This window comes from Photinus pyralis, unplaced genomic scaffold (genome assembly GCF_008802855.1).
Source record: "Photinus pyralis isolate 1611_PpyrPB1 unplaced genomic scaffold, Ppyr1.3 Ppyr1.4_unclustered_Scaffold8227, whole genome shotgun sequence".
NCBI lineage: Eukaryota > Metazoa > Arthropoda > Insecta > Coleoptera > Lampyridae > Photinus > Photinus pyralis.
This window is the reverse complement of record NW_022172337.1, coordinates 236277-250178: the sequence shown is the minus strand read 5'-3', so window position 1 is coordinate 250178 and position 13902 is coordinate 236277. Positions and strand designations below refer to the sequence as shown.

The following is a 13902-nucleotide window of genomic DNA, read 5'->3' as shown; positions in this document are numbered from 1 at the left end:
AAAATCAGTTGTGCACATAGGGAGACTTCGTAAAGCCCACTTTCTTATTTGTGGATATATTTCTTGAAATTTTAACCAAAGATACTTTTAGTAAAATCAAACATATCTCATATTGTCAACATCCGATTAATGTGCGCATGCGCATGATGCATAATATCAACTGTCTTATTTATCGAGATATATTTTTGACATTTTAATCACAGATGTTTCTGTTACACAATGAAAAAAATAAGGAATAAGAAATATGAAATATGGAATAAGAAATAGTGACGCCGTACACGAAAAACACAACAAATAAATAGCAACAGACTATAAGCCAATCAGAACACTCATGCCGTTTATTTATGAATATAGGTAGAATACGCGTGCACGCCTCTTCTAATGTCATTGGTTCGCAATATGAAATACGAAATAAAAATTCGACTGAAGGAAATTATTATTTCTTATTTCCTAGGCTTATTTCATATTTCAGTGTTGTGTGCAAATCCATAAAGGTCAATAGATTGAAAATTGTTATTCCTTATTTATTATTTCTTATTTGTTATTTCATATTTCTTATTCCTTATTTTTTTCATTGTGTGATGGGCTTTAAAGGCAAACATCTCTCATAATGTAAACAGTAGATGTCAGGCAGTCAATATTCTGCGCGGTGCCAACTTCCTGATGTTTGAAGATATTTCTTTGAAATTTTAACCGTAGACCGTGTTTCTAGTATAGAATAACATACCACTTGTAGGAAAAACCCACAGATGCTTCTAGTAAAATCAAACATATCGCATAGGTATAGTATAAATTAAATGAGCGGATGTGCGAATTCCGCAACGTCAACTTTCTTATTGATGGAAATATTTCTTTGAAATTTCAACCACAGATTTCTCACAATTTTGTATGCTTCTTTTAATTCTGAACAACTTTAAACTCTGCAGTTTTTTCTGTAAACTGCACAGGATGGCAGGATATTGCATAAAACTAATTTCCCATGTTAAATCCCTATGTTCCTACCGAGGGGTTAACCACTATTAAGAATTGTGACAGTATTGCGCGAAATCGATGCGATTTCGCAAGGATTTCGCGCAATTGTACCTAAGGGATTTCGCGCATTTCCAAGAGATTTCGAAGAGCTTTCGCGAAATTGTAAGGGATTTCGCGAAATGGTTAGGGGTTTCACAGCTTTTAAAAGTGTAGGAAGATGTCCTAGGGATTTCGTGAAATAATCGGCGAGTGCTAGAACCTGCAACAGATTTCAAATACCTTTTTCTCATCGACTATAATCAAAGAAACACCCTCCCACGCAATCGCAAGCGATTTCGCGGATTTCGCGATTTCGCAAGGGATTTCGTATGTTTTATTGAAATTTGTGACACGATTTCGCGAAGTGGTTTACCCCTCGGTTCCTACTTACCGTACCCCACCCGGTATATAATAACAGGGATCATATAGACAAAATCAGCAATTGTGATTTGGGCTGCAAACGTCAGTTTTTACACAAAAATTAAAATACGAAAAAATTTAGATATAGGATATTGATTAAACATGAAATGCATATAGAATTTTATGTAACATCTAAAAACGAAAGAATATATAGGGTATTCCATTTAAAATGAGCAAGTTGGAATAAATTTTTGACATAACCAGAATTCCTCTTACCAATATTAAACTACTATCAAATTTTCAAAATATTCTAAGGTTTCCTTTTTGAGATACAGATAGCCGGCATTCCTAGTGAGACACCCTGTATAGGTATAGGTATCGATACGTAGGCAATTTGACATTTACTAAGAAATTGTTTGTAATCTTTATAATTAACACAATAATAACCATTTCAGTGTCACCTGGCCACACTATTAAAAACGGCAGAAGAACTTCGAATAAAAGGCTTGGCGGAAGTCTCGTGGCGAGACGAAGAAGGCAACAATGACACGAGCGTAAATGGCGTACAATCAGCTTTACCAAATGTATCTACAGTAATGGACAGTCCAAAAAACGAACCGCCCAATAAAAGGAAAAGGGGTCGACCGCCAATAGACGATTACGAGCAAGCATTTACAACACCAAAAATTACCAGTGTCACAGGGAATGCGGAGGAAGGTTATTCGAATGATGCGTTGTCAAGTAGTGATCAAGACTTATCAATATGGGAAGAAGAATCGGCAGCGAACGACAACGATCAAACAGAACTGGATGAACCCCCGCCCAAAATAAAATCGGAATCTGTAAGTAGGAACTACTTGCGCACAATTTTTATATTAACACGGTAATGTATCAAATGGTTTTTCTAATGAGATAACGCAATTATAGCTTCAAGAGGACGATCTGTTAATGGATGACAGCGCTATGGACCTAGGACCTGACTCAAAATTTGACTTACAATCTTCCGGTGGTCAGAATAAAGGAAATAATGGCGCCAAACAATCAACAAATTCTTCCAATTCTGCCACTACGTCATGCCTCACCGCAGCTATAGAAAAAGAATGGCCAGATGTTATAAAAATGAATGACTATTTAAGTACGGGCAGAAGACAGCAGTTTTGGGAGGAACCTTTTACGAAACGCGTTATGGACGCGATTAAAACAAAAAATTTAGAAATGAAGATTGCCGCCGAACTGTTAGGAGTCTCATATGGTACACTTTATGGCCGATATAGGGACGCATATGGTTGCTTGAAACATCCTTACAGGTAATTTCTTTAAACTTTCCTATTAAAAATTACACGGTTGCATTATGCATGGCACTTAACTCTCATTATGTTCCTTTTCATTATTAATCTCATGTCATTGACTTGGCAAATAACTCGCGAGCAATTTTCAGTTTTTGCCCAGACCATTGAACAATTTGAGTACGAGTTTAAAATTCTAGGGCGCTGCTAAGTTGTGACTCTGAAAATACAGCGATCATAAAAATGGCACAGTCAGAAATTGATGTGTTGAATAATTTACTCAACCCAAGGTAGCAAGCCAAGTTTCCACACTGTTTTCCAAGAACAATACCGGGTTCCTAGCAATCAGTTTTCAAATTTTAACTTGTAGTACCTTCCTCATGAACCTTTAGTAACTTTTCCCAATGAAAAAAGGAAACCTTCACGAACATACCAAACAACAAATCATCCAAAACGGTGGGTTGCTGGTAAATTTTACTTTCCAGCACCTTTACCAACAAGAAAATTAAAATTATGTCCCTTGCAAATGATAAGGGAACTTCCAACGGTGTACCAAAAAGAAATCATTTATGCACCTTTTCAACACGTTGTTCCTGGAACTGCAGATGGTTCCTGGCATTTTGATTTTGATTCACATTTTTTGACAGTGTCACATTTTATTGCATTGAAAGTGTTTTTGAAACGATTTGAAATAAAATTTAATTAGTAGCATGCCAAACTACTTATAATTTGAGAAGAGACAGAAAAGTATCCGCCATGGACAGAGTCCAATGGTCGTAAATAAGTTTGAGTTAGAAGACAGTTTGAAAACGGAAAAATGTGTCATTTAAATACAACGCGATCAAAAAAGAGTTGGTGTCCAGTCACCTTTGGAACTTTTGTTTACATGGGAAATCCCTTTTTTGATCGCCCGTTATTAATTACCTATCACCTATACGCCAATAGTGCGTGGGTGGAAGATTGTGGGTTTATTAATGCACATATTTAAAATTTATTGTCGGAGCATGTTGAAGGCTGGATCCAAAAATATTTTCAATGATATTGCAATTGTTGTACAGGATGTCCTATTAATAAAGGTCACAGGCCATATCTATGAAACCGTTAATTGCACAGCTTGGGGAAAAAGATTTTGTTAACAAAAGAGGTCAAGAGAAATCGCTGGAAATTATTTTCAAGTTTCTAGGTGTGCCGCTAGAGGGAGAGCAATTCATGGTTAAGTAGCCATTTGTTTTTGACCTCAGAAAGCGATAGTGATACATATGGATACCGATTAACTATTTACTGTTTTTTTATATAGGTATCTCCCTTATAACATTGGGTTGCGCCAAGGTAGCGCTACTATTCAACATACAACTGTCGTTTGGCGCTTAACAGCGTTCGCCATTTTTCTCAGCGAAAATAATTTCCGCTTGAATAGAGGAAGGTGGGAGTAAACTCGCGCATGTATCGTGACCTGCCAATGTTTTGTTTTTCTTTATACTTTATAACCTAAAACTAATTTAATTTTACACGATAATGGGAAAAGTAAACAAGAAAGTTAAGTTAGGAACCACCAGTTGCAAAATTTGGTTTTGCGCATGCGCAGTGTCAAAAATTTGGTTTAACGCATGTGCATTGCAATGCTAACTTTTTTATTTATGAAGGCGTTTAAATGAAATTTAATACATAGGCACTTGGAATACAAGCAAATCTAATACCAGTGTTAAAATTTTTTTTTGCGCATGCGCAATGCCAACTTCCTTATTTATGAAAGCAGTTAAACGAAATATCATATGTAGGCACCTTGAATGAAACTAAAACTAATACCGGTTTCAAAATTACTGTTAACGCATGCTGTATGTTTTATTTATGAAGGTATTCAATGAAATTTCTAATGTAGACAAAGCGCATTTTTTTTTTTTTTTTTTTTACGAAAGCTTTTATAAAAAGTTCCATATCTAGACACTTCAAATAAAAGTAATACTAATGCCCATTTCAAAATTTGTATGTATTTGTATACGCTCTACTATTTTTCATTAAACTGTATAGACTTCGACGATAGGCGGCTCATTTGAAAGAGAATGGGGTAAGGATCTCGTACCTACCGGTATGTTTTCCTGGTCCTAGCATTAATATTATTAGGAGGAAAATACGCTTGCATAATTACTTTTTAAACTTGCTATGCATGTTTGTTGGGTATATTTTAGGCAAAAAATAATTTGTCTACTTAATCCATAGATATATTAATACCTTTATCATTTATTTATTATTTATTTATTTATTTATATATTACCCTACAGGTTTATCGCCCAATTACAGGACAAAGTATAGATACTTAAACAAAAAAAGAAAAAAAATTCCAAACTAATAAAATAGATCCTAACATACATAAAGAAAATAACAAAACAGAAGGACATAGTGTTATATTAATTCCAGAATAAATTTGAAGCTATCAGCGTGTATGTCACACATCTGGCAAATAGTGAAGTTTCTGCTTGTGATCGTAATTGGAGAACGTGATAAAATGGAAGTTCGTGGTTTAGATGTATAAAGGGTTAGCTGATTTTTGGTGTTATGGTGTAATAGGTTAAATAAAAATGAGAGGCTCGATCGGATTCTTCATTTTTCAAGTGACTGACAATTAAAATGGCGTAAAAGATTTACGTGATTGGTGCCTCTAGCAGGATAAACTCCATCACTTTTAAATGCTAAGTATTTTAGTAGTTTACGTTGCACAGATTCAATGTTAGCTGTCTGATAAGCGTACAGCGGATACCATATAAGAGAGCAGTATTCAAGTTTCGTTCGTACAAGAGAGAAAATCTTATAGTGTCTGTATTCGTGAACGACTTGCAGTTACGTAAAATAAAACCTAGCGTTTTTGTGGAGGAGCTACATATTTGTCTAATATGATTCGAGAAAGTAAAAGTGCTGTCAAAATGAACCCCTAGATCCTTATTATTATTGTTTCGAGTAATTGGAATTGAGTCAATGGTATACTGGTAGGTAACACTGTTACGTTTTCGAGTCATGTATCGTACGCCCTCTAGCGGCAAACCTAGAAACTTAAAAATAGTTTCCAGCGGTTTTGTTAACAAAATCTTTTTTCCCCACGCTGTCAATTATCGGTTCTATAGATATGGTTTATGACCTTTATTAATAGGCAGTAATGATAAGTAAAATAACAATGACTTTCCATAAAAAATTAAAAAATAACGAACCTTACTTGTAAAACATTCGAAGGACTCTGAGGCTTTTGCTTTGTTGTGAATTTTTCTTTTCATCTGTTTCAGCTTCAATTCACCAAAAGTGGCAAAGCTTCATCTTAGGACTAGAAAATGGTAGCACTCATTTTCTTGTGGGACGATACCAATAATTCGCATTTCCATCTTTGTAGCATCGCAACTTCTATTCCTCCCACTTATGCAGAATTTTCATATCATAATGAACCACCTTACTTATTTTATAATTTTGATAAAAAAGGGGAAATAGCAAAAACACCGCAGTATGAACCCAAAACTATTATTTTAATCTGAAAACCAATTTGCATTTAAGTATTCAATTAAACTAATCCCTACACGAAAATCAGTCGTAAAAGGAGAACAATTTTACAAGAACTGTATCACTGCAACAAAATTATTATAAAGCTGAAAAAGAACCTAATTATGAATTATATAAACTGGTAAAAGCGCTGTATGTCACATCTAAAGTTATTGTGTCTCAATGGTTTGGTATTCTTGATCTTCACATGGGTGTAATGTCGGATGTTTCATTTGAGAGTTGGTGACATACTTTATCACTCACCCAAAAATGTGGGAACTTTCAAAATCCTGATGCAAGTGGTTATTTCCAGTACAAATCCCAAGCCGTGGCTTGAGCCATATTATAGTTTTCCCGCTAGTACCTTCTAATTGTTCCTTTTAAAAATTTGAAAATGTACAATTCAATTGGAAATAAGTTTGGATTGCACATGATTATTGTATAATTGAAATGATATTTTTTATTCACTCAATATCGCAAATTACTAATCATATTATATTTTATACTTATCAATCATATATTAACACTCACATTACCTACATAAAAACATCAAAGCTTATATTATGTGTCCTGTGTTTTTATTCTAAATTTTTGTTCTATAGCGAGAAGATACTAACTAGCCCTTGGGATTATTAGGACCTTTCAGTTGTATATATTCAGTTTGCTTGGAACTCTGCTTACATTTTTGATTACTTTTGTATGGTTTTATTTAAAAAAGCATGAACAGAAGAGGACAAATAGATAGAATTTTATTTATAGTACACCGCATGACTTGACTGATCTATTTAAGACGAGTTTGTACAAACGAATATTAATTAATTTTGATTTCATGTAGAGTAAGAGATTTTTGGAGTGAGCAAGGTCCAACAGACATCCTTTTAAAATTGAAGAGAAAGGAAGTAACACTATTTCGTGCAGCAGAACAGTTAAATGTTACGCCGCAAACGTTATCGAACTATTTAATTTCGATGTCACAGCTCGATAACGAAACAATGACTCCCCACGGAAGCATTGACAAGTACGATGACGGAGAATCAGACGAAGATGGAGATAGTATTTTACCCGATCTGCCTTCAAATATAAATGTATATAAAAATATGAAATCTTCAAATAATTCTCCAGCATCGTCGACAAGTAACGCTACCACTTCGGTACTTGCAAACTGTCCTGACGTGACGGTTATTAAAAAGGAAAAATTGGAAGGACTGATTGGAAAGATGAATAACAATTCGGATCATTCCAGTTCGCAATCTAATAATTCGGATCAAATACAGAAATAACTATATTCTTCTAAACATTTCCAATTTTAGTATTTTATACAGACCAAAGTAAATTTTGTACTGTTTCGTTGTATTTTATTTTTAGTTAAACGTAATAGAATGAAAAACATTGTAGTGATATCGAAAATACCAAATTGTCTGTTATGAAATAACACTGTATATTACATTTGCGCAATATTGGCAGTTGTAGTCTAGTATTAGGAACATATCACAGAGTCCCGTGGACCCTCTGACGCACTGAATTAACATTGCAATCCTACATTAGTGCTTTAACTAGTAGGTCGTTTGGTAAAATATCTGCTCTCCTCTCAGTATTTGTATTTTGTGTGCATTATTATTTGTACAGGGCGAGTATCGTGCCCCTTAGATATGTAAGTCTATTTTTAGAATATTATTTATGTACCTATGTATTGTTCGTAGGTTTAGGATTGTCATATATTTATATCAAGCATATAAGCTAAGGGTTCATGTTTTCCTACTACATCATACATAAACAGATCATATATTATTTGTTGAGTGCCTAATATTTGTGTTTTTTACATATATTATAAATAGATTTATTTTATGTATCTATCGATCTGGATTTTAAGTACATATCCTTTTTGGTTTTAGGACTACATTCTAAAGAATAATTAATATTACGTATAGAATTAATTAGTTAGTGCTACATGATGCACAAGACTCTAACGATAAGGAATTTGAACTGTATTGTAAATAATAATAGTGATAGTAACATACATACAAAAAGAATGTTAATTATGAGAGTTGATTTTAATTTAGCATGAAATGTGTTCAACAATTATCAATTTTTTAAAGAACCTGCGTGTATCATGTGACACTAAAATATTGTATTTAAGCTAGTTTTTACTGTAGTTTTTTATTTATTAAATTTTTAATAAACTAGTGCCTTTCATTTTATAATGCATAAACAAATGGAAAATAAGTTGTCATGGGAACCTATCAGATCAAAACTTCTACTACATTGTATTATTTTTAAGGAACAAAATTCATTACCGCTTGGGGGGGGGGGCGTCACCTTCGCTCTGCATCCACCCTTGCAAATGTCCCAGAAGAATTAAATGATCAAACGGATGGGGGCCAGAATAATATTTACAGATGTGTGCAGTGTGAGAGATCGAAAGTCTGTCTGTCTAAGTACATATCATGAACGTCAGTAATTTTAATTGTATTTTTCTGTCAAATCACCACAACATGGACTGACAAATTTTGTTCGACCACCTTTCAGACCAGACATTAGCAGAATCGGATTTATGACCTAGGAGGCTGTAAGCAATGAGAATTTTTGGGGCCTCTTTTTTTTTTTCTTTAGGTTGCATATACTAATTATCTTTGATATACATACATACACTGAAAAGATTGATAAACATTTCGAGGGCATCAGGTTATAGGGGCGTATAAACCAATTTAGTAGATAAGTAACAATAAGGTGAGTACCATATAACAAAACAATGAATAAATGTGAAAATCAGTTAGTAAGAGAATGTGTATCTACGTTACAAATTGAATCAGCAGAAAACCGCCCCCTACAGGGATGGGTCTCCTGTTACCACTAAATACCATTAAGATGCCTACAATTCCAAAATGATTTGTAAGTATTATTTTCAGGGACCCGGACTCAAATGAAACATTGGTTCCGGTTCTGTTTATATTTAAGCGAAAATATTTCTAACGGTTTCGGTTCTAATAGCGAGTTTGCGGATGTACATTTTACGTTACAAAACTTGTCGTTATATCTTATAACGTAAAAAAGCTTAAGAGTTATACCGTATAAAGACACTATTATACCTTATGTTTAGAAATAACGTAAACCAATCAAATTCCAGCAACAATAAATTTATCCGCAAGCGCGTTTCACTAAATTTCCTTACGTTATATCATAAGAAAAAATGGCCGTCTAACGTAACGGAAAATACGTGTCCGCAAACTCGCTCATTGAAAAAATTCATTATAGCAATGTAATTTGTCAATTAATATGTGTGAAAAAGAAGTAAAAAGTCATGAATAGGTACCAAAACGTGATGTATGGTGTAGCTAATTTACAATGATAATGGGAATAAAGGGGGAGAGGGAAAAATGATTAATGATTCAACAACTGTCGCGACACAACTAGTCAGCCATGTGGTTAACTGGTTACGGAAAAAAACAGACTTGAGACACATATATCTAGAACCCTACTTTTTGATTGGCCGTTAAGATCAGCGGCCATGTTGCATCGAGTTTCACAGCTTACTTACTATTTAAGCTGGGTTTCCGCCTTAGACCATATAGTACATGGACTGCTATTAGTCCTTATCATTGAATTTCTATAAGTTCAATGGCCCTATGCTTTCAATACAAAGTGGGTGGTCACGGATAGAGGGCACTGTAGTCGTGGGTATGTGAATCTCAGGGTAAAAGTCGTGTAAACACCATTCAGATCGCGTAAAGAGTAGCTTTTATAGTAACCGCGTAGTACGGGAAGCTTTAAATAAACTTGATTATCTTCTATACGTCCACAAATAAGAACAGCTTTGCTTTTTTTGCCATATCTAGACGATTAATTAATTGACGTTTGCTAATTTATAGGTTGACAGTCTCAAATCGTGTCTAATCGGACAACTTCGGAGAGACTCGTTTACCCAGGCGATGTCCTTGACCATATTTTAGTTACAATTAGCAGTCCATGTACTATTATGGTCTAAGGTTTCCGCTAATAGATATGCTCCCGGGTTTCTAAAGACGTCACTGGTTGACAAATTTGAAGTACGTGCCATGGTGCCATGATATTCCTATAAAAAACACTAAAACAGTATCATGACAGATAACAGTCTGACATTAGGCATCGAAAAGTAGCTGGAAACGAATGTAGCGAAAGCAATTGAAAAAATCCTAAGTACTTCGGCACACTGGACGACTTAGCAGCACTGCTCAGTCGCGCTGCGAGACGTAGTGCAGCGTTGTTGAGCAGCCAACGGCGCGACGAAGTCGCACGTTTAGCGGATTCGTCTCGCGGCTGGATTTGAACGTGCATTATTTTATTTTAAAAAACTTATTATAAAACTAACAAAACAAATTCTAGTAATAACAAAATATAGTAATTAGTAAAAAGGTTTATTAATAATGGGTACGGAAAATTCGGGGTAAGTTCACCTGCGTAAAAATAAAAACATGTTTCTGAAAACAAAATTATAAATTAAATAAACAATTAAGAATGTAATGTTTCACTTACCTGCAGTGCCGGATTTAGGGTTTCCGCCGCTGTGGACAAACATTTTTTGCCGCCCTTGACATATCACTATATCACCATTATTACAAGGTGGGGAAAGTAAGGCATTCATTGGCTATATTTGCAATGCAATGAATGTACTAACAGATTTTATTTTTGCTTCATTTCATTCACCGATTCACCGTTTACCTAAAAAATTTGAACGCATTTTAATTTTTCTGTTTTCCTCCAAATTTGCCGCCCTTACAATTTTGCCGCTGTGGGCAATTTCATCCTTCCGGGATTTTCATCCAAATTTAATCCCGGCGGGACAAAAAGTGACACTTTAGTACTTGTCATAATGGAGTGAAGTTGTCACTTTAGTCTCGGAAGTACGAAAAAGAAATTTTGTGGGATACTAAACACCCCTTTTATTATAATAAAATTTAAAAAAAAACGACACATGGGTAAAAATTGCGCCTTTATCGGCGTTTTTTTTTGCACTAAATAGTGAATTACAATACAAGCTGCAGCAGCAACGTCCATTCTTTAACAAAAAAAATTAGAAACTGATGGGACGGTATCCACCGTCACGGTAATATGTTTCGCACCAATGTTGCATAGCGGTGTTTTGTTGCACCTCGCAATCCAATGACACCGTAACTTCGCCCTGCAACGAAAAATGTTGCAGAGCGGAGTTACGTTACGATGATCTGTTGCATGTCTGTACGCGCCTTTAGAATAAAAAGTCGTCGGGTTGTTTTCTTAAAAATCGAATCATACAATTGCACGGCCGTCATCTTTATGGCGTCATAACGTTATAAGTGTTAATGACGCCCCACGCCTCTAGACAGTGATCACAGCCCCAGTAGTGCACCCTGACTGTCATAGAGACGCTTAAAACCGGTGATTACTTTTCAGGGGGGGAGGTGAACAAAATTTCATTTTTTGGGGAATTTTTCGAAAGATGCCCATCTGTCAGTCCGGCTGTCTGTCTGTCCGTCAGTCTATCCATGTGCACGATAACTTTGTGTAGAAACGTCCGATCGCTTTGAAAATTGATACACATATTCTTATGTAAGAAAGGTCGCTATTATTTTTTGGCTACGTAGACCAACGGGCCAAAAAGTTACAGCCCAAAAAACTGCACAAACCTCCAATATGAATGTCGGGTTTTCTGTGTTAGTAAACATTTCTTAAACCTCAGGCAACTATGCAAATTCAAAAAAAAATATTGCGCATGCGCATTCCAACTTTTGTATTTGCGCATTTGCGTTTTTTTATTTGTTAAGATATTTAAATGAAATTTTGTATGTAGGCACCTCAAATTAAAGTAAAACTAATGCCGAATTAAAAAATTTGTTTTGCGCATGCGGACTCGGTTTTTTCATTTGTTAAGGTGATTACATGAAATTTTCTGTGTATGCACCTCCAATAAAGTAAAACTAATGCCGATTCAAAAAGTATGTTCTTCATGTTATGCTGATTTGGTGAGATAGAATCAACCCCTTAAGGTATATTGTAAAAATGAAATGTGTGTGAAGATCTCGAGGTTCGTTCGGTATTCAGTTGTATCGGTTTTTGTACTCCGTGATGTGCAGAGAGGAACAAACGCTGTGCTATGCAGGTACATACTTAGTTTTAAAATTTTAATCAATTATTGCTAAAACATCCCTCATATACAGGGTGACAATTTGAAAACTTACCACCCCCCATATCTTAGTAAATAAACGAGATATTTAAAAAAATCAAAATCCGTTTCGGTAATTCGGAGGGGGAATCACAATGACATAGTTGGCGACGCACCCCCTCCAACCCCCTGCGCCCCAGCCACCCCAACTTTTAAATCTTAAATAGTGACCCCCCATGTGTGATACGTCGTTGGAAAGCTCTGAAAAAATGCTTTCCAACCATACCAAATAGCATTACATTTAGGTTAGTAATTATCGTGCAAATCAAAAAATAAACATGGAAAATCGTATTTAACTTGAACTTCCAAAGCCGACTCGACAGCAACTCATTTTTGATCGCCAGTTATAATCTATTCTCAAACTCTTGTCGAACCTTTCCAATGTTGGTTTTGCAATATTTCGACATTCTTGAATTATTCTCTGTCTTAGTTCGTCTATGTTCGCCGGTTGCGTTTTAAATACGACAGATTTCAAATGTATCATATTAGTTTATTTTTTGATTTGCACGATAATTACTAACCTAAATGTAATGCTATTTTTTCAGAGCTTTCCAACGACGTATCACACATGAGGGGTCACTATTTAAGATTTAAAAGTTGGGGTGGCTGGGGCGCAGGGGGTGTGAGGGGATGCGTCGCCAACTATGTCATTGTAATTCCCCCTCCGAATTAATGAAACGGATTTTGATTTTTTTTAATATCTCGTTTATTTACTAAGATATGGGGGGGTGGTAAGTTTTCAAATTGTCACCCTGTATATCTTCACGCGCAGACACTTTAACGAATAGCATTCTTTATTAAAACTAATGCTAATAGATTTGAATGACCTCTGCTGTAAATCACTCGCTGTGTATCTACATCCATTGAAATGCAAAATATCTTGTCGCATGGCTAATAGCCTTTGTACCTGATAAAAAATAATCCGTTACTTTATGATAACCTTGCTTGCATATTTGTACACTGCCAAAAATAAATTCAATTTGAATGTCATTGATTTTATCAATGCGTTAACCTTGAAACCTGCCTTGAAATATTCCAAAAAAAAACCGCTCCTTATATTGCCGTACCGCAAGAATATTAAATTGATATTAATAAACCAAAAACCAATACCTACCCAACAGTTTTGAATATACATGGTGTAGAATTTGTTTATGCACCATAGGGATTTCAATGGTAATTTCTTTATATTGAAATATTTTCTTCCCTAATTATTTTACAGCATAGTTGTAATAGTATTTTACATTATTAGCCAGGTAAGTGAGTTTTTACTGGCGATAGGAGAAGTTGACTGGCGAGCCGTTAGGCGAGCTTGTCATCTCCTAGAGCCAGTAAAAACTATTACCTGGCGTATAATGTACAATATTTTATTTGTTACTCATTTGTAAACAATAGTAAACGTAAATAATTAGTTCTTAAATTAATCTTGAAGAAATGTCTAAAATATCATGTTATCCATGTAACAGAGACTTCGCATTAATTCTGGCCAATGAAATAACTAGATTACTAACTTGTAAAATTTTTACAGGTTTGCTGTCAGTTTTACAGGTCTGC

The 13902-nt window shown here is 35.0% G+C and overlaps 1 protein-coding gene across 2 annotated transcripts in view; it reads left to right on the top strand.

Annotated features, from left to right (window-relative positions):
* The window catches only part of LOC116182954 (protein abrupt-like), a 35571-nt gene extending 27378 nt beyond the window's left edge, over window positions 1-8193 (top strand). Inside the window, exons 2-4 of one of the 2 annotated variants that reach the window (XM_031503523.1) lie at window positions 1827-2213; window positions 2299-2678; window positions 7012-8193. In XM_031503523.1, the coding sequence (XP_031359383.1) occupies window positions 1827-2213; window positions 2299-2678; window positions 7012-7456 (1212 nt within the window). In that variant the 3' untranslated portion in view covers window positions 7457-8193. Of the gene's footprint in view, window positions 1-1826; window positions 2214-2298; window positions 2679-6778 lie in introns of both variants that reach the window. The other variant, XM_031503524.1, reaches the window with a different exon arrangement.
* Window positions 8194-13902: the final 5709 nt, after the last annotated feature.